General features: G+C 40.5%; 1 protein-coding gene across 1 annotated transcript; it reads right to left on the reverse strand.

Moving 5' to 3' along the window:
* Positions 1–9,255: 9,255 nt before the first annotated feature.
* Positions 9,256–11,198, reverse strand: LOC306998542 (atypical chemokine receptor 2). Its single transcript, XM_079612729.1, has one exon. It carries the CDS (start codon positions 10,990–10,992, stop codon positions 9,901–9,903), a length of 1,092 nt encoding a protein of 363 aa, XP_079468855.1. The 5' UTR covers positions 10,993–11,198; the 3' UTR covers positions 9,256–9,900.
* Positions 11,199–18,447: the final 7,249 nt, after the last annotated feature.

An 18,447-nucleotide genomic window follows, 5' to 3' on the forward strand; every position in this document is an offset into this window, starting at 1 on the left:
TGTGTAGGCCCCACCCCCTCCAGTCATTCCAAATCACATGACTTCTTGTGAATTTCTGTAGTGCTGGGAATGACTCTTAAAGGGATAGCTCACTTCAAAATGAAAATTCTGTCATCATATACTCACCCTCAAGTTGTTTTAAACCTGTATGAATTTCTTTCTTCTGCTGAACACATAGGAAGATATTTTGAAGAATGTCAGTATTTTTTTTTCCTACTGTGGAAGTCAATGGGTCCAGTTAAGTGTTTGGTTACTGACATTCTTCAAAATATTTTCCTTTGTGTTCAGGAGAAGAAAGAAATTCATACAGGTTTGAAACAACATGAGGATGAGAATTTTCATTTTGAAGTGAACTATCCCTTTAAGAGTCATTCCCTGAACTATTCACAAGAAGTCATGTGATTTGGAATGACTGGAAGGGGGTGGGGCCTACACACAGCTGCCAAAAAAGAGTCTGTTTTTGTGTATCCAGTGTTAACCTTTTTGTATGTGTTTTTGTGCTATATTTTAAAACAAGTTGACAATATTCAGATAATTTAAGCGATCAGTTTGTCAACATTTTGCTTAGATTTCACTCAAACAATTTGACATTTTGGTTGAATCACATAATTAAATTGCCATAATGTATAAGATCAGGGCTTCCCTAAATGGAAAAAAAAATCTGTTATTTATTTTCCCAACCAAGGTGATATCATTTGATATTTCTCACCGAATGTCTCACTCCAGAATTTAATTTAGACACTAAATTTATAATTTATAAATTGAATCCTTTATTTTCTGAAATGTATGTTTATAGTAACAAATAGTATGTGAAAAGAAAGCTGGGGTTTGATTTTAAATAACAAATTGTAAGTACAAAACATTAATAAATCTATTTAATAATAATTCAATAGTTTTTACTAATCATTCACACACTATGGCTAGTGTGGAGGAAGCAAAGAATAGTTTATGCTGGATTCAGATTAGCCTACATTAGCCTAATATCTATCTTCTACATCACAGTCTGCAGATATATGTAATTATGTAAAGGGAAAGGATCAAGGCTATTCTTATCACTGAGATAAGAGAGATTGTGTTGCAGTAGTTAGAAATAACCTTGATGGTGCAATAAAGGTTACCTTGATTCATTGCCTGTTGCTACATTTCTACCAATACCTGCATTTACTTTACTTACAGCAGAGCACTGAAGAATAACAGACATATTAATCAGTACCGTTTACTGAAATTTATATGGTCCAATTTCCTTAAATATTGATATTATTTAGGTAACACTTTACTTGAAGGGTTGTGCATAAGACTGACATGACATAATCATGACAACACATGTCGTGAATATGAAGGAGGTTTTATGCATGTTTATGACAACTGCCATTAAGTGTCATTCGCTCAACTATAACATTTATAAATCAAATATGACATTGTTTGAGATGCCTTTGTTATGACAACTTGACATAAACCAATACATCATAACCTGTCAGTGTCTTGTCATGGAACAAGGTTTACAACAGTAAGGGACTGTTCGTTATTTATTTAAGGGGCCACCGGAGGAGTTTTGAGATCTATAGTCAAAAAAGACTTGACCCTCCCTTCGCCAGCAATAAATTTTTCTATGACCCTCCAAAATGATTGTGAAAAAAGGCATGACCCCTCCCCGATCATTTATTGATTACTTCTGTACTGGTTTGCGCTTGGCAAAGATGTTCAGATATCTCTATGCCTAGACCTACACCAAACGTTCATTAAAAGACTCCTGCACACCCGCCTTTTTCAAACTGGCGCAGCGCTGACTCGCGATAGGTAGAAACTGCATGATTTGATTTGTTAAACATGAGGATTATCCGACTGGCATCGCCGCTCACTCTAACGTTAACCTAGATAATTGTTCGCTGTTCTTAGGCGCATAACCAAGTGTGTGTGCGGAGTGTGTAGCGCGCACTGCATGACATGGAGGCGCCGATGCGATTTGCATTTTCCTATCAACAGTGGAAACAACTTAAAATACTCTATTTCTGGCCATACAGAAAAGAATAATGCATCAGTCGCAATACTTTTATTTGTGTAAACTCACAATAACAAGAAAACGTTTTGCTTTCGTAAAATAAAATAAAACAATCAGGGCGCGCTCCGTGAACTGCGAGTCAAAAAAAAAAAAAAACAGAAATTATTGTAGGCTATATAGCATACTAGCCTCAAATATATGAAAAAATATCTATATAAAGCTTGATATGTCCACTTTTAAACGAAAAAAATAAAATCGAAAGCAAATATCATTTGATTATGTAATCCGTATAAGATGCATTTCTCTTTTAAGCCCACCGGCAACTATAGTTGCCGCAGTGTATAGTTGTCATTTTCCTTTTGTAAGTATTTTTCTAGATGTTATCCATGTTTAATATCTCAATGACATGCAAGCAAACAACCAAGTAAAGGATTTCAAGAAGAAAAAAAAAGGTATTCACTACCTTCCTGTCACATGAGGCTGTCAACTTCCTATCCCTACTTCCAGGAAGCATGGCAAAGGCAAACCCTCCCAAAGAAAGGTCATTTTCATGTTAATAATACGATTTTTTTTGTTGACATATATATATCTATATAATCATGAAGGTCTCTAGAATCATCCAAACAAAACAAATCTTACAAGAGATCTATAGTTTTTTGTATACTTAGTCAAAAGTGCATAATATAGTGCATAGTGCATAAACATAACTTAACCCTTTAAATGACATCTGTATGCACTGTTATTTTTGTTATTTGCCATTTTGTTATTTGTTTTTTTGTTTGTTATATAGATATATATTTTTTCTTCATTCTATTTATTTGTATTTATTTATTTATTTTCATTTAACTTTTTGATACACAATGCCCTGATATGGCTGCACTTTGTTCTGAACTATGTTCCACCACTTTAACCCTTGTGCGTGTTTCGTTTGTGGTTTACAGTCGGGCTGTTTGGAGTCTTACCCCCAATTTCCACCAGATGCGTTACGGCTGCGTTACGGCTCGCGCACGGCGGCGGAGTCAATCGGTTTCCATTAAAGTATATGTGTGTATTTCCACTGAATGCAGAACAGCTGCGTTCCGACTCCGGCGATCCGCAGGCCTCCGGAGCTGATACGCAGAGCTTCTATTTTTGCCGGATGCCGGAGAGCTCCGCAGCACTACAGGGCAGAGTGCGCAGGACAGGAAGTCGAGCAAAAAAACAGAACAAACCAAAACAAAATAAAAGATCCGTTTAATTTTCAAAATAAAATACACCGTGATCATGGTGGATCATATTTGGCGGAAAATATGATGATCATGGCGGAAAACTGTTCCTGGTTTGGTGGTTCTGTTAATCGAAACTACATATCGCGCGATCACACGTGAATTAGCGAGATCTCGTGGGTCCTCGGCCGCAGCCGCTACGCAACAAATCCGGACCTGGTGGGTATTGACGGACGACGGAACACGGAGCTGTCACGCAGCTGAGCCGTTACGCAGCCGTTACGCATCTGGTGGAAATTGGGGGTTAGAGACCCCAGGCAACAAAATGTAGGCTAATATTGTAACAAAAAAAATGTTTTTTGTTTTTGTTTTCACAATGTCATTTTACTCAGTTTATTAATGTTTTTACTTCACATTTGGACATTTTTACTCCACAAAATGTATATAAATAAATGTAAAAAAAATATTTTGAATATATAGAAAAATATTTTAAGATATAAAAAAAACATTTGACATTTTTTTAATGTCAAATTCACCTTATAAAAGACCCACATTTATAAATTTCATTCAACATGGATAATTTGACATGGTTTAGTGTAAGATTTTTGCCCATATTTCGGAAAATTCCGTTTTAAAAGTAAAAAAATATATCACTTTAACCAGTAGATGGCTGCAGAGCTCTAAAAGACATCTTTTCAAAAAATTTAAATTTAGATTAGATTCATATCTACATATTATTATTAATTCATAATATGTATATGAATACAACTGGAAAAAGTTGTGAAAATATGTCTTTCAGTTAGTCAAATAGCAAATAGCCATCTACTGGTTAAAGTGATAATTTGTTACTTTAAAAACTGCATTTTCCAAAAGATGTGCAAAAATCTTACACTAAACCGTGTCAAATTATCCATGTTATCCATGAATGAAAGTTAGAAATGTGGGTCAAAAAGACCCCGAACAGCGCACAAGGGTTAAGACAAATGGATTTATCGTTTTCATATTTAAGAATCTCACTAACACCTCTTCCATGATGCCAAATGTTCTCCTCCTATTCATATTTTACATTGAGGGGGTGCATACAACATATTTGCCCACCGGCAACTATAGTTGCCGCACATTCAAATACGATTTTCAAGAAAAAAAAAAAAAACCTGGGGAAAATAAATGCAGAATATGTTCATATAGGACACTATTAACACGACTATATGCAAGAAACCATTCAGAAAAATTTGGGCACAAATGGGTTAAAGGCGCACTTTACAGCGGAGATGTATGGAGACATGTTTGCAGCGGACACTGATTTAGAAAAAAAAGAGTTTATTAATAAACAATTAAAATGCATCGTTATTTTTAAATAGGCCTACATATTTATTATCATTAGCCTGCTTTTGCGTCAAGATTATACATGCGCTTGAGCGCAGAATGGGCTATATCCCATGCAGTATTTAAGCAGAAATTAACGTGCGACTAGTCAAATATTTAGTATATGGCAACAATACATTTACTATATTTGACATTATTTAATTAGTAAGTATCCAGCTCTTTACATTACATTTTTTGAGTTAACAATTAGGCTAATGAACTAATAAAATAATAGAACAAGTTAAGATGCTAACTATAATTATATTTAGCATGACTTGTTCCACCACGCAAATTACTGTTTTTAAGGTGACAATCTGTTTTCACATCTTCCCATTTGAAGATTTCCTGTATCTTGAAGATTGTTGTATTGTGTTGTATCTTCTGTTATAAAGATTGACATTTCGTTAATTAAAAAAATGAGCACGTAAGGTTGTTAAAATGTTCTGTTAGATGTTCTGTGTTTACTACTTTTTGAATTGTGTATAATAATATATCTAATGAAGATATATTAACAAAAAAATCATATATTATAAAACATAGCCTAGGCTATATCAAATAAAAAAAGGTCCTCATTGGTTAATTTTGCCTGGGGCCCCCACTCAGTGTTGGTTCGCCTCTGTCTTGCGATGAATAAGGGGCTGTTTACACCTGGCCACTTCATGCGTGTTCTGTGATGGGATAGCTATCCGATCGTGAAAAGACCAGGTATAAATGCCCTCCGAAAAGCATTCGAGACGGATTTGAATCCGATCGCTCAAACCACTTCAGGGGAGGTCTGGGCTGGGCCACATTCCCGACAAAACTGGACATGTGTAAATGCATCTGGTTGTGGAAACCACATATGTAAATTGTACTCCTCCCAAAAAATGCAATAAAATAAAAATAAATCTGAGAGCGTGTTATAGGCTATATGTCATGTTATAGCCAGACATGACGACGCTACTGCAACACGCATCACTGCAGAGCCAACGTGCAAACTATTTGAAGAATTGAAGATAGGATTTAAAATCCATTTTGCAAAAACGCATTTATGCGACCACACCAGGTGTAAATGGAATCGTTTTGATAAATCAGATAGCTATCCGATCTGAGAAAACGCATGAAGTGGCCAGGTGTAAACAGCCCCAATGTAGCACTTTTGTGTTTGTTTTCAGACATGATAGCCTAACAGTCGTTTTATACTTGTGCTTATGCGATATCACAATTTTTGAACGTGGATGATGTAATATCTCCACGATCTGCTTTTGAAGAAATATGGTAGCCTCTCGTGCTACAGCGCACATTCTATCAACTGCAGTTCTGGCGCCTCAGTCCCAAACTCGACGTAGGCTACATATCACATGCAGCGGTAGAGTTACACTCACAGGACACTGCTTGTGATTCGCAATCACAAAAGTTTATTATTTGCTCGTGGTAAACATTTCATTGGCGTTCTGTTCTGACATGATGCACTTTTTCTGAGCGCGTGCGCACTGTCAAACAGCGCCAAACTGGACTTGATCTTTCCATCTTTCGCGTCTGATTTTTGTTGGGTCAGACCCATCTGCTAGCTATGGGGGGACCGAGACTGAGAGAGCTACATGGAAAAATATGCACAAAACAAGCCACTTTGAAAGTTTGTTGTTTTCATGAATACAAAAGTTGGGTGACCCTCCCCGTAGACTAAAAAAAGTTGGATGACCCTCCCCTCAACAAAGAATAAAAAGGCATGACCCTCCCCTATTTTCCTCCGGTGGCCCATTCCATAAATACTAGGGCTGTAACGATTAATCGCGATTAATCAAACTTCAAAATAAAAGTTTGTGTTTACATAATAAATGTGTGTGTATTGTGTATAATTATTTTGTATATATAAATACACACACATGCATGTATATATTTAATAAAAATGTGTTATTTATATATAAAATAGTTCTATTTATATATAATATAAATCATATAAAAATATATATGCAGTATATAAATGCAAATATTTCTCAAATATATACATGCATGTGTATGTATTTATATATACAAAATAATTATACACAATACACACACATATATTATGTAAACACAAACTTTTATTTTGAATTTTGATTAATCGCGATTAATCGCGATTAATCGTTACAGCCCTAATAAATACCGAACGGTCCCTAACCGAGACGTTCCTTTTCTGTCAGTCATGTTCGATGTTATGTCAACTGACAAATGGGGTCCCTATGGAAAGCGCAACAACCACTGAACTGTATTATGAGTGTTGGTGAAGCAGCTGCTGTCAAGCTGTAGCGTGCCTGTTGGCAACTGCTTTTGCTAAGTTGTAACCTACCCAGCACCACATGTAAGCCCAAAAACCAACGGGGTGGAATGGACAGGGCTTACCTTGCAGATGTCAGTTGCTGTTGTTCCTCTATGTTCTTTAGGGAAAGAGTGCTATTTTCTTTCAGCCAATAACCAATGGTTAATACTGGGGAAGCGTACCTAGTCCAGGTGGAGATGGACGTGTGGAAATACACTTATGGACTCACCTGAAGAATCTCTGCGGTAGGTCCTTCCTGAAAAGGGACGGGAGTACTACAGACGCAGAGAGGGGGCAAACCAAAATCTGCCAAGGGTAGGACACAGGTTTACTGACAGGGAACCACACCATGGAATAATACACATATGGGATTACCAGAGGGTACTATGGGGCATCTAGCCCAGTACAGGGGCTAACCAACCAGGCATGCATCTCAAGTACTGGGCCAGGCTTCAGACGCCTCTGGCACGTCTGACTTCGGATACCTGAAGGAAACTCCTGGTGGAGTGAGCCCTTACTCCGCAGAGGCACGGCACGCCTTGGGATCGGTGCGCCAATGCGATGGGATCCGTTATCCAGTGGGCCAACCTGTGCTTGGAGATAGCCTTTCCCATCTGCTGACCTCCAAATCAGGCAAAGCTGCTCAGAGCTTCTGAAGCTCCACGTAATGCCACGTGCAAGGCACGAACGGGACACAGCAATGCAAGGGTTGGGTCTGCTTCCTCCGGGGGCAGCCCTTGCAAGTTCACCACCTGTTCCCGGAAGGGAGTGGTGTGAACTTTGGGAACGTGTATGGGCCGGGGGCTCAGGATCACGTGAGAGTGGGTTGGCCCGAATTCTATGCACGTTTCGCTGACCAAAAATACCTGCAGGTCCGCCACCCTCTTGATGAAATTGAGCAGAAAGTACTACAGTAAAATCCCAGGAGGGGATGAGGTGTGGACTAGGGGGATTTAGCCTCCTGGCGCCTCTCAGGAACCTGATGATCAGGCAGTGCTTCCCCAAGTACCTGCCGTCCACCGCATCATGAACTGGCAAAGACTACTTTTAGGGTTAGGTATATAACCTAGTTCCCTGAGAAGGGAATGACATTCTTGTCTTGTTCATTCTTCAGGCAGGCCTGATCGTCTTCCTTAAATCGAAGTTGATGCAATCGCCCTTTTATAGTCATGCCAGTGACGCTATATGACTGCCGTGGTCAAAAGCACTGGCCTGATTTCACATGTGCCTTAGACACCATTTTCTGAAAGCATTTTCAGGTAACTAGGTTACATACGTATGTAACCCTAAGATGTTTATTGACCAGTGACCATAATGTAAAATACAAAGTTGTTATGGAAATAAATGATTTAATCTTAAATTCTAAATCCATCTATTTTCCAGACCACTTGTCCATGTTGGATCATAGGGATGGTGGAGCTTATCCCAGCATCTCAGACCAAAGGGAAATGCCCAGACCGGGCGCCAGAGTGGCTACTGACCAAATGGGTGGTGGTCCCCCTCAGTGGAAATCATTAGCCCCTTTTACACATTAAACCCGGTAAATTACTGTAAAATGACCAGATTTTGACTTTTCCAGTAAATACACAAATGTGCTGTTTACACATATTCTGTCTTTTTACTGGTAAGATACTTTTCACACATCAGTACCAAAATTCTGGTGCACTGCACTCTGGGGTGTCAATCATCTGAATTGATCTATAAACTCAGCACCGTTTTCTTCATTCACCATCTGTCCAATTTGACAACATTGCATTTTAGCTCTTTAGTGGGCCATATGCTCACTCCCCTAAAACCGCAAAATGGAAAAAGGGGGTGTGTGACGAGGGTGTTGTAAGTAAAGTCAAGTCATCTTCATTTATATAGCGGTTTTAACAATGTAGATTGCTTAAAAGCTGATTTACAGAGATAAAGTATAAGTTAAGGTTGGCTTTATAGCAGTTCCTGAATAATGTTATTTTCCAGCTAAAGTTAGTTTAACTAATCTTGTTAAAAAGTAACAAATCTTGTTTAGACATTTGCTATAAGGAATTTACAATTATAAATATTTGACCTCCTCAAAAATGCACAATTCGGATACTGTAGATCTAGGCTAGAAATACTCTTTCTGACTTGGCCATTCAGCTTGATAAAGGCCCTAGTGATTGCCTCCAAAAGTTTGAGAGCAACAATTTAAATAGGCCTTGAACTTTGCACTACAGATACAGTTTTTTTTTTTTGCCATGAGAGACATGACTTTTAAACAACAAACAATGAATGAATTTGACCTTCCATTGTAATTTCTGGGGGGGAAAGATAGAATATAAAAGGGTCTGTAGAATGTAAAATTATATAATGTAAAATTATAGAATACAACATTTATTTGTAAGTAAAAAAATAAAATAAAGATCCTGGTAAACTGTACAAATCTGTCAAATATATAACAAAATACCAGTGTGTTGCATAATATAACTATCCAACAACAATCCAAACTTAAACTGAAGTTCTTGAAGATAAAAGAAAACAAAAGAATAATTGAGCTTTGTTTAATTATGCTTCGAGCTGAGTAATTTTTTATCCAAAACGTGAAAGATCAAGGCTACCGTTATCTTTATGATAAGAATGTTGGGGAAAGGCCACTTGTTGAACTGATTCAGCATATCTCAAAATCTTTTGAAAACATTGTATTTTACATTGTCAGTATTAGTGTTTTGCAGGAAAAACTTGCATAAGCATTTTAGCTTGACAACAAAATGCTGATATAGTGTTTTCCCCCCACCTCACAGGGTTTAATCTTAAAGAGACACACACACACACACACACACACATTATTTTGACTTGGGTTATATTTTTTGCTGAATCAGCCATTTCTTGTGTTGAAAGAAACTTCAACAACAAATTTTGTCATTTATACAAATTATATAAAACCAGCTAATATAAACATAAACTGCAAAAAATGTATTTATACATAATTATGTGCACAAAAAAACAATAGTAGTGGAGTGGAATCTGTGTCAGTATAATTCTTAAACTGAGATACAAACAGTAAACATAATATCTTTTTTTACAAGTTTTTACATTGGCTCTGGTAGTAAGTTATTAGGTCGTTCAGCACAAAAGCTCAGGTCATGGGCTTGATATTGCTGAACTGACCTTAGTTCTATTGCATCATCCTGACTGGACATGTTTGATGAACTGTTGCATTCCTCAAGCAGATACTCCCTTGGAGTTTTGGAAGCATTTCTCAATCGTTTCCAGACTTTTTTGTTTAAAAATATATACAAAAGAGGATTTATGAAAACATGCATGAAAGCAATACATTCTGTAACCTGAATAGCAAAGTCCAAGTGTATGTTAGTGGAACATGTATAAAAAATGTGAAGGTCTTGCAAAGCATGCAAGAAAATTACAACACTGTAGGGGAACCAGAGGAGAAGAAACATGACAGTGAATCCAACTTCATATTTAAACATCTGGAATGTGTTCCTTACCACAGAAACACATGGTAGTCTGATGGAACAAAATAGGAGCACTGAAAATGGTATGACAAACCCAAGTATGTTCATCTGAAATCTTACATAGATTTTCCAGCCCACTTTATTGTGGAAGTTGAAAGTGCAAATGTTCTGTTCATGGACCTTTTGAGTCTCAACAAAGTTGACATGAACAACAGCAGCCAAAACTGATAAAAGCCACACCAAAATGCACATAATAGTATTCCTCTTTGGACTGTTGAAGATCCTGATGGTAGAAACAACACATACAATGTCCATAAATCTTTGCAAGCTCTGACTAGCAACAAAGAGATTGCTGCTATACAAACTGACCATGTAAACCAATGTGATTGCCTTACAGCTTTGATCACCAAAGATCCATTCACTGCTGGCATACACTGCCCAGAACGGAAGGCTCAGTGTAAAAATAAAATCCGATATGACCATGTGCAGAGGCAACACCTTCCTCAGAATTTTGTATTTGATGAACAATATTAGGAGGGTTAAATTAGCAATAATGCTCAGCGCACAGGTAATGGAGTAGAATATAGGTAGAAACACATTGCTGAATTCCTTTAGATGTGTCTTCTTGCAGAGTCCATATTCTTCAAGTCCTTCTGCATTATAATAGTCCTCATAATTGCTGTTGTCCTCTGAGTTTAAAACATCCATGGTTTGAAATCAGCTCCTAAGTCTTTTTTTGCAAATTTTCGTTATTGACAGAAAATCCCTTTAACTTAAGAGTACTTTCACATAAGTACGGCACTCAGGATACTTGCCCAAAAACGTTTTCCATTTAATTCTACAGGAAAATCCTAGTCTCTAGGAAATACAGAACAAACAGCCGTAAGCATGGACAATATTAGTATGGAGTGCACATCCTGGAATGCTAATACAATGGATCTGAGAAGCAGTTCTATATCAACAATAAGAGAGGAAACTTGCTTCGCTGAGCATTGGGAGGAGCAGGAAATGGGCATATCACTGACAAACACACATTGAATGCAATAGTAATTTTGTTTTTCTGGTGTGTCCACCCTAATAAAAAAAATGTATACTTAAGCACAATTTGTGCTGTAGTATAAGTAAATATATTTGTGGCCCACTATAAATTGGTACTGTATACTTAAAGTCTGTAAAAAACTAATTTTGTCCTAAATGCATTTTACATACATTTTACATTTACATTTCTATACAAATGCATTTATTCAACTAAAGTTGTATTTAATGTACTTTTCAATTACACTGCAAGAGTGTTGAACATATATTATTATTATACTGACAACAAACTTTTAGTGCCTTTAAAAAACATTGCATTCTAAGTAAACTTGAAGTTTGCTAATGGCATCATTATTTTGTGCTTCAAATACAATAAAGTAATCTTTATAAATAATGGCACAGCTTAAGTATTTGCCTTCTACTGACATTTTACAGACACACCCAGTATATCAGTAACTCGCATATCCAGAGACCATACATTTAATGTAGGATCCACCACGTACTGGAATCGAACACGGGTCACTGCTACACAAACGCACTCGTTTTGCCAGTTGCGCCACAACGCAGATATGCATTACGCAAAACTGGGGTCACTTTGTGTTCTTTCTATACTGTTACAAGTACTAATATAAGCAAACAGAATTTTCGATCAATGACAGCACAAATTATATGGATTTAAAGACTGCAAATCGCTGAGAAAAGTCTGGGCGCAAAGAAATAGACGCATTAAGTGGTGCGTGAAAATTAACGCGAAACTGTATAGAACACGCAAGCGCATTAAACTTGAAGCTGTTGAAGAAATAATGCCAGCAGACACAACATTAAATATCATCAGCAGAATTTTTTGCTTCCTTTTACCTGAAATAATCTTTCATTAAAGCTGGAGGAAGCAATTACATTGACCGCCATAACATTAGATTTATTCTTGTGCACACACTAAAACACAGACACTTCCGTTCGTTAAGTTTATTTCTTCACTCCTCAACCCATCCTGAGTTAATCTCTACTTCCTCTTCGAGACGAGCTTCCCTCCAGGTGTTGGTGTGACGGCGAGTTTCAGCGAATGCACATTCCCTGCGATCTGAGCAGTGATCTGCCAGTGTGTGTGTGTTCTCTCCATGGTCGCTTCAGCATCTGCGGGGATTTCCTTCTCTCTAAAAGAGCAGCGCATGGCACGTCTTTTTAAAGATGCATCGCCCGTGCCCTTCTGGTTGCGGTACACTTTTGTCTGACTTAGATGGGCACAATCGCTGCTTTGCGTGTTTGGGCTTAGAGCACGCCAAGGCGGCGCTTGTGGATGACTCATGTTTTCATTGCGGAAACATGGCAATCGTAACACTACGGTCGAGACTCCCTGATCTCGAAAGAGTGAGAGTCCCCTCATTCACACCCCGATCTACCCCCTCTAGTGATAGAGCTGGTACTTCGGCTGGTGGCTAGGGTGACCTGAGGGTGATGGTGTGGCAACAACAACCGACGATTCGTCCTCGGGCCACACCCCCCTCTCAAGTGTTACAACCCGAGAGCCGACCGGATGATGCACCTGACCAGTCCCGGCCACCGGTCGCGGACCAGCCTCGTGTGTCATTTGGCGCTCCTGAGGACGACTCCATGTCTATCGCCGCATCACAAGGTGGGCAGGAGTCCTCGGGAGATGAGGATTTGGCTGTGCTGTGCTGCGCTACGGGCGCGTCAGCATTGCCCGAGCTGCTGATTCACGTCGGCGTCCGACCCCAATACCTTTCTTCCCGGACGTGCATGAGGAGGTCACGAGGTCCTAGAAGGTATCCTTGTCTTCCCGTGATCGCTCGGCAACCTCCTCCGCCTTTCCTCCTCTCGATCAGGCGGCTGTCCACGGGTACACTGGGGTACCTATGGTGGAACGCTTTGTTGCGATGCAATTGTGTTCTCAGAGTGCTTCCTCCCGTGGTGACCCTAAGCACCCCTCCAAAGCCTGTAGGTTTTCGTCAACCCTAGTGGCCTCTTTGCATGCCATGGCCACTCTGCAGGTCTACCAGGCCCAGATGCTCAAGGACATGCACGAGGGGAGGACTGACCCAGGGCTCTTTGATGAGCTGCTTGCCACCACTGCAGTGTTGTTTTTGGCAGCCCTTTTAGTTTTAGTCTTAGTCTTTTTGACAAAAATGCTTTTTAGTTTTAGTCACATTTTAGTCACTTATAAACTTGATAGTTTTAGTCAAGTTTTAGTCGACGAAAACACAAAAAGGTTTTTGTCAATTTTAGTAAAAAAAAAAAAAGTAGTCTTTAACAAATTAATTTAGGTTAAAAAGTATTGGAAATGGGCTTAGGTTTGACAGGTTGCAGCAAGTGTTGCAATTCATAAAACAACAGTTAACCTTAAAACCTTTGCATAATAAACTAGACTTTCTGAATAATTCGATTGGTTGGGTCCTTACATGCGCTTTGTGAGGCACACACGCACACTAGCACACACACGCAAGGTCTCTCGCTCCCTTTCTCTGCTGTGCGCGCGCTACACACGCGCTCTTGCTCGCTCGATCTAGATTCCGGGAGATTTTAACTAATTTGCGGGCAATTCTGAAATTATCGTACATTATGGGATTTTTTTCATTATTGATCGTACATCGTACAGGGGTCAAAATTAACGTACAAATACGATAAATATCGTACGTCTGGCAACACTGGTTGTTGTAGTGTGGAATCTGGTGCGCGGCAGCCGGGTGCTGGGCGTACCCAAAACAACGATTAGAATGCGGCATTGCTGATACTTTTTTTAGCTTAAAACAGACCGATTTCACGCAAAATAGGCAGAAATTACATGCATTGTGAACGTCAGACTTATAATAATTTTCGTTCCATCTCGTCTCGTCAACGAAAACTCGAAAACGTCTCGTCATGTTTTAGTCACCTTAGAGCCATTTTTAGCTAGTCATCGTAACGTTATTGTCATAAAAAAAGGTGCGTCAACGAAATAATTGCGTTATCGTCATCGTTGACGAAAACAACATTGCGCCACTGACCTCGCTCTCCGGGCGATGAAAGTGACCGCACGCTCTCTGGGCCAGGTGATGTTAAAGAAAATGTGGTCCAGGAGCGACATCTATGGCTCAACCTTGCTGATATGAGAGACGCCCCCTTATCACAGGCTGGGCTCTTCGGCGGAGCGGTTGAGGACTTCGCCCAACAGTTCTCAACCGCCCAGATGCAGACTCAGGCACATAAAACACATTCTGCCCTGACGGCCCGCTGCTGCCTCCTCCCAGCCGTCGGCACAGACGCCTCCCGAGGGCGCCCTCCCTTCACCCGGGCTGCGTCGTGGAGGAAGTCGCAGGAAGGCACCCCAGCCCCGCTAAACGCCAGGCCAAGCGGCGCTCCTGAGACGGGCTGCTCAGAGATGGCGACCAGTTCCCACGGGCCTCGCCGCGAGGTCCCACGGGCCTCGCCGCGAGGTCCCACGGGCCTCGCCGCTCTCATCCCCCTCTGTCGCCTTCCCTGGCCTCTTCTGGCAGCACGCGGCTAAAGACCGTGCCCCCGCACCGGGATGCTATGCCTCCCCTGTCTGGGTTCCCTTCACAGGCTTCCGTTCAAGATGCTCACGGCCAAACACATTTTCGAATGTGTGCAGCCACAGGATTGGTTTGCAGCGATCGACCTGAAGGACGCCTAATTTCATGTCTCCATTCTTCCTCTACACAGACTGTTCTTGCGGTTTGCATTTGAGGGGCGGGCATACCAGTACACGGTTCTCCCATTCGGGCTGGCCCTGTTTCCTCGCGTCTTCACAAAGGTCGTCGAGGCAGCCCTTGTGCTGCTACGGCAACACGGGGTTCGCATCCTGAATTATCTCGACGACTGGCTAATCCTAGCGCACTCTCGGGACCAGGTTTGCGAACACAGGGACCTAGTGCTCCGGCACCTAGCCCGTCTGGGCCTTCGGGTCAACTAGGAGAAGAGCAAACTTTGCCCCATGCAGAGGATCTCTTTTCTCGGTATGGAAATCGACTCGGTCGCCATGTGCGCGCAGCTTACGAGCAAGCAAGCGCAGTCACTGCTGACTTGCCTGAGACAATTCGAGGGCAAGAGTGCGGTTCCACTGAAACTTTTTCAGAGGCTCCTGGGGCATATGGCATCTGCAGCAGCGGCAACGCCGCTCGGATTGCTTCATATGAGACCGCTTCAGCACTGGCTTCACGATCGAGTCCCGAGTACGCGATAGTAAAGCAGTCTGCACTGCAGATGAAGCATCAACTTGGCACGCTACGCATATAGGCCTGGCATAGGCTACAGGAAAGAACAGTTTGAACAGTTTGTTTAATTTATGTGATTGTGTTATAGATTCTCTTCAACGATTCTGTATGGATTCAGATCATTTCAGAATCGAGTCTGAGCTTAGTTTTAAACACAGATGCGTGATGACGCTGCGTGTGCTTTATAAACAACCGTATTCTGCTTGCTTCTAATTCCTCTGTCACACACACACATTCGAACCTTCCGAAAAATTGTCTTTCATACAGTTCGGAAAAGTTGAAGCGAATTGGACATTCGCGGGCTTCATTGCACTACTAGATCATATGGCACTAGAGATATGCGCTGTGAAATACTCGTGCTTTGCTTGATGTTACTCTAGTAGTGCGCAGTCTCGCCCGCCGGTATTTTCCTTACAAATGGTCTATAAAGGCATCATATGTCTTTTGGAATGCAGTTGGCTTATATATTTAAAATAAAAATATGAAAACCATCGACAGAAGCTGCTTTCAATTTCAAATACTCACACCCGCTTTGTGAAGAGCGCTCTCACATGAGGCTGTGAGCGACTCTGTCTACGTGGTTAAATGTACTTGCGTCTCAAAATGCGTTTATGACGCGAAATTAATGTAAACAGTCAGTTATGTCTTAAGTTATTAAACAGACAGGACAAACCACATCTTATATTTTAAAAGAGATCTGTGCATTAGTGTGAAGCAGCTTATCGTATCTAAACTGAGAAAGAAAAATCACTTAATCACAGCTTTTGAATGGAAAACATTCAGACTACTCTTAAATACTGAAAGCACTCTTTGTTTATTGCTTGTAATGTTTTTTCCCCTCTTTGTTATCGATAGCTTTTATGTTTTGAAGCTATTCGTTTGTATAGCCTATTTAAAATTATTAACATGTAATTGTATTAATTTCGTTTTTTAATGTGTAATTATTTTTAAAAGTAGCCTACTTATAATTATATGTAATTAAATAAATATTTAAAGTTTTATTAATAAGATCAATTAATAAATAAAAAAAGTTGATCGGCTCATGAGGTGCCTAAAGATTCCCATCCATATTTTACAATGATTTGTTGCTTGTGTTTGTTGAATAATATAAAAGATAAAGAGCTTAAAAAATCATCTCATATTAAATCGCAATCGCAATATTGGTAAAAATAATCGCAATTAGATTATTTTCCAAAATCGTTCAGCCCTAGCCCTTAGACCGAGTTTTCAGGCATGTTGTTGTCTCAACGGATGCCTCCTCCACGGGCTGGGGCGCCATGTGCAATGGACATGCTGCCGCGGGTTCCTGGACAGGACCCCACCGCCTATGGCATGTCAATTGCCTCGAGTTGCTGGCAGTACATCTCGCTCTGCACCGCTTCCATGGGCTGCTCAAGAACCAGCACGCCACTAGTCCAATCAGACAATACCGCGACAGTAGCGTACATCAACCGACAAGGTGATCTGCGCTCCCGCCGTATGTCCCAACTCGCCTCCTCCTATGGTGTCAGAAGCATCTGAGGTCGCTTCGAGCCATTTATATCCCGGGAGACCTGAACTGTGCAGCCGACGAGCTCTCACGGCTTCAGCCTCTTCCTGTAGAATGGAGACTCCATCCCCAGGCCTGTGCAAGATCAGGGAGGACGAGGAGCAGGTCATATTGGTTGCGCCGCACTGGCCCACCCGGACCTGGTTTGCCGAACTTGTACTCCTCGCGACAGCACCTCCCTGGCCAATTCCTCTGAGGAAGGACCTCCTTTCTCAGGGATGGGGCACCCTTTGGCACCCTCGGCCAGATCTTTGGAACCTCCACGTGTGGCTCCTGGACAGGACAAGGTAGGTTTGAGTACGCTACCACCAGCGATGGTGACTACCATCACTTCCGGTAGAGCAGGGGTCGGCAACCTTTTTGTCATGAAGTGCCATTTTAAAGTGTCTGAGTTTATCACTGTGCCATAACCCCAACCCAATATTTATAAATACACATACAAATTTTAAATATTCATAATGGCTAACATAGAAATAGTGCAGAACTTTAAATAGGCCTATTTCTGAAGCAATTTTTCATAAAATGTTTTACTTTTGTCAAAATCCTTTAGTTTGATTGTTTTCAGTTTTAAATTAGACTTTGAATAACAGATTTCCAATGGGTCTGTTTACGCCTGGTCATTAATGCGTTTTAAATGATCAGATAGGCTAGCTATCCGTTTTGTTAAAACTGTTCCATTTACACTGGGCAACGTAACTGTCTCTGCAAAACTAATATAAATCTAATCTTTAATTCCTGTACTATATGCAAATTTAACAGCGTTCACGTCAAAGAAAGCAAGATCAAAATCAAAGTGCGTCGGCTTGCTGAAGAGATGTTCAGCTACTTCTCTGCTGTGCTGCGGTAGCTCTGTCATATCTGGGTACCGGGAGCCGTTATAAAACGCTCTTGCATGTTTCGTTTTTACCATTTTAGGAGTAAAATTGTGTGGCTTCAACAACCAGATGCAATCTGTCCAGTTTTATCTGGAATGCGATTGGAGCATCTGGCGCGAGTGATTTCAATGTTAAGTCAATTTAAAGACGCGGTACGCGTTCCTGCGGCGCGAATGAGGCGTTTAGCGTGGCGCAGTAGACAGGAATTCGCCTCATTCATACGTCAATTTCACTTTGGACGCGTGAATGGATTCAAAATGTTCAAGCGTCCAACTAGACGCAATAGACGCGAATTTGACGCTCTATTAGCGTTTGGTGTGAACGCAGCATAAGCTGTCAGTCAGTTGTGTGCACGTGATGCGCAGTGATCGCACCAATGGTTTGTCAGACCTGCACTTTCTAATTCTAACACTTTAATAGTATGTAACTCCTACCTTAATATAACAAGCTGTGTTACTATGATGAATGATTTCCT

The sequence above is a fragment of the Phoxinus phoxinus genome (assembly GCF_949152265.1).
Source record: "Phoxinus phoxinus genome assembly, chromosome: 5".
In the NCBI taxonomy this organism is placed as follows: domain Eukaryota; kingdom Metazoa; phylum Chordata; class Actinopteri; order Cypriniformes; family Leuciscidae; genus Phoxinus; species Phoxinus phoxinus.

Excerpts from the sequence above, each read along its gene's own strand:
- LOC306998542 (XM_079612729.1), bottom strand. The coding sequence starts at position 10,992 with ATGGATGTTTTAAACTCAGAGGACAACAGCAATTATGAGGACTATTAT.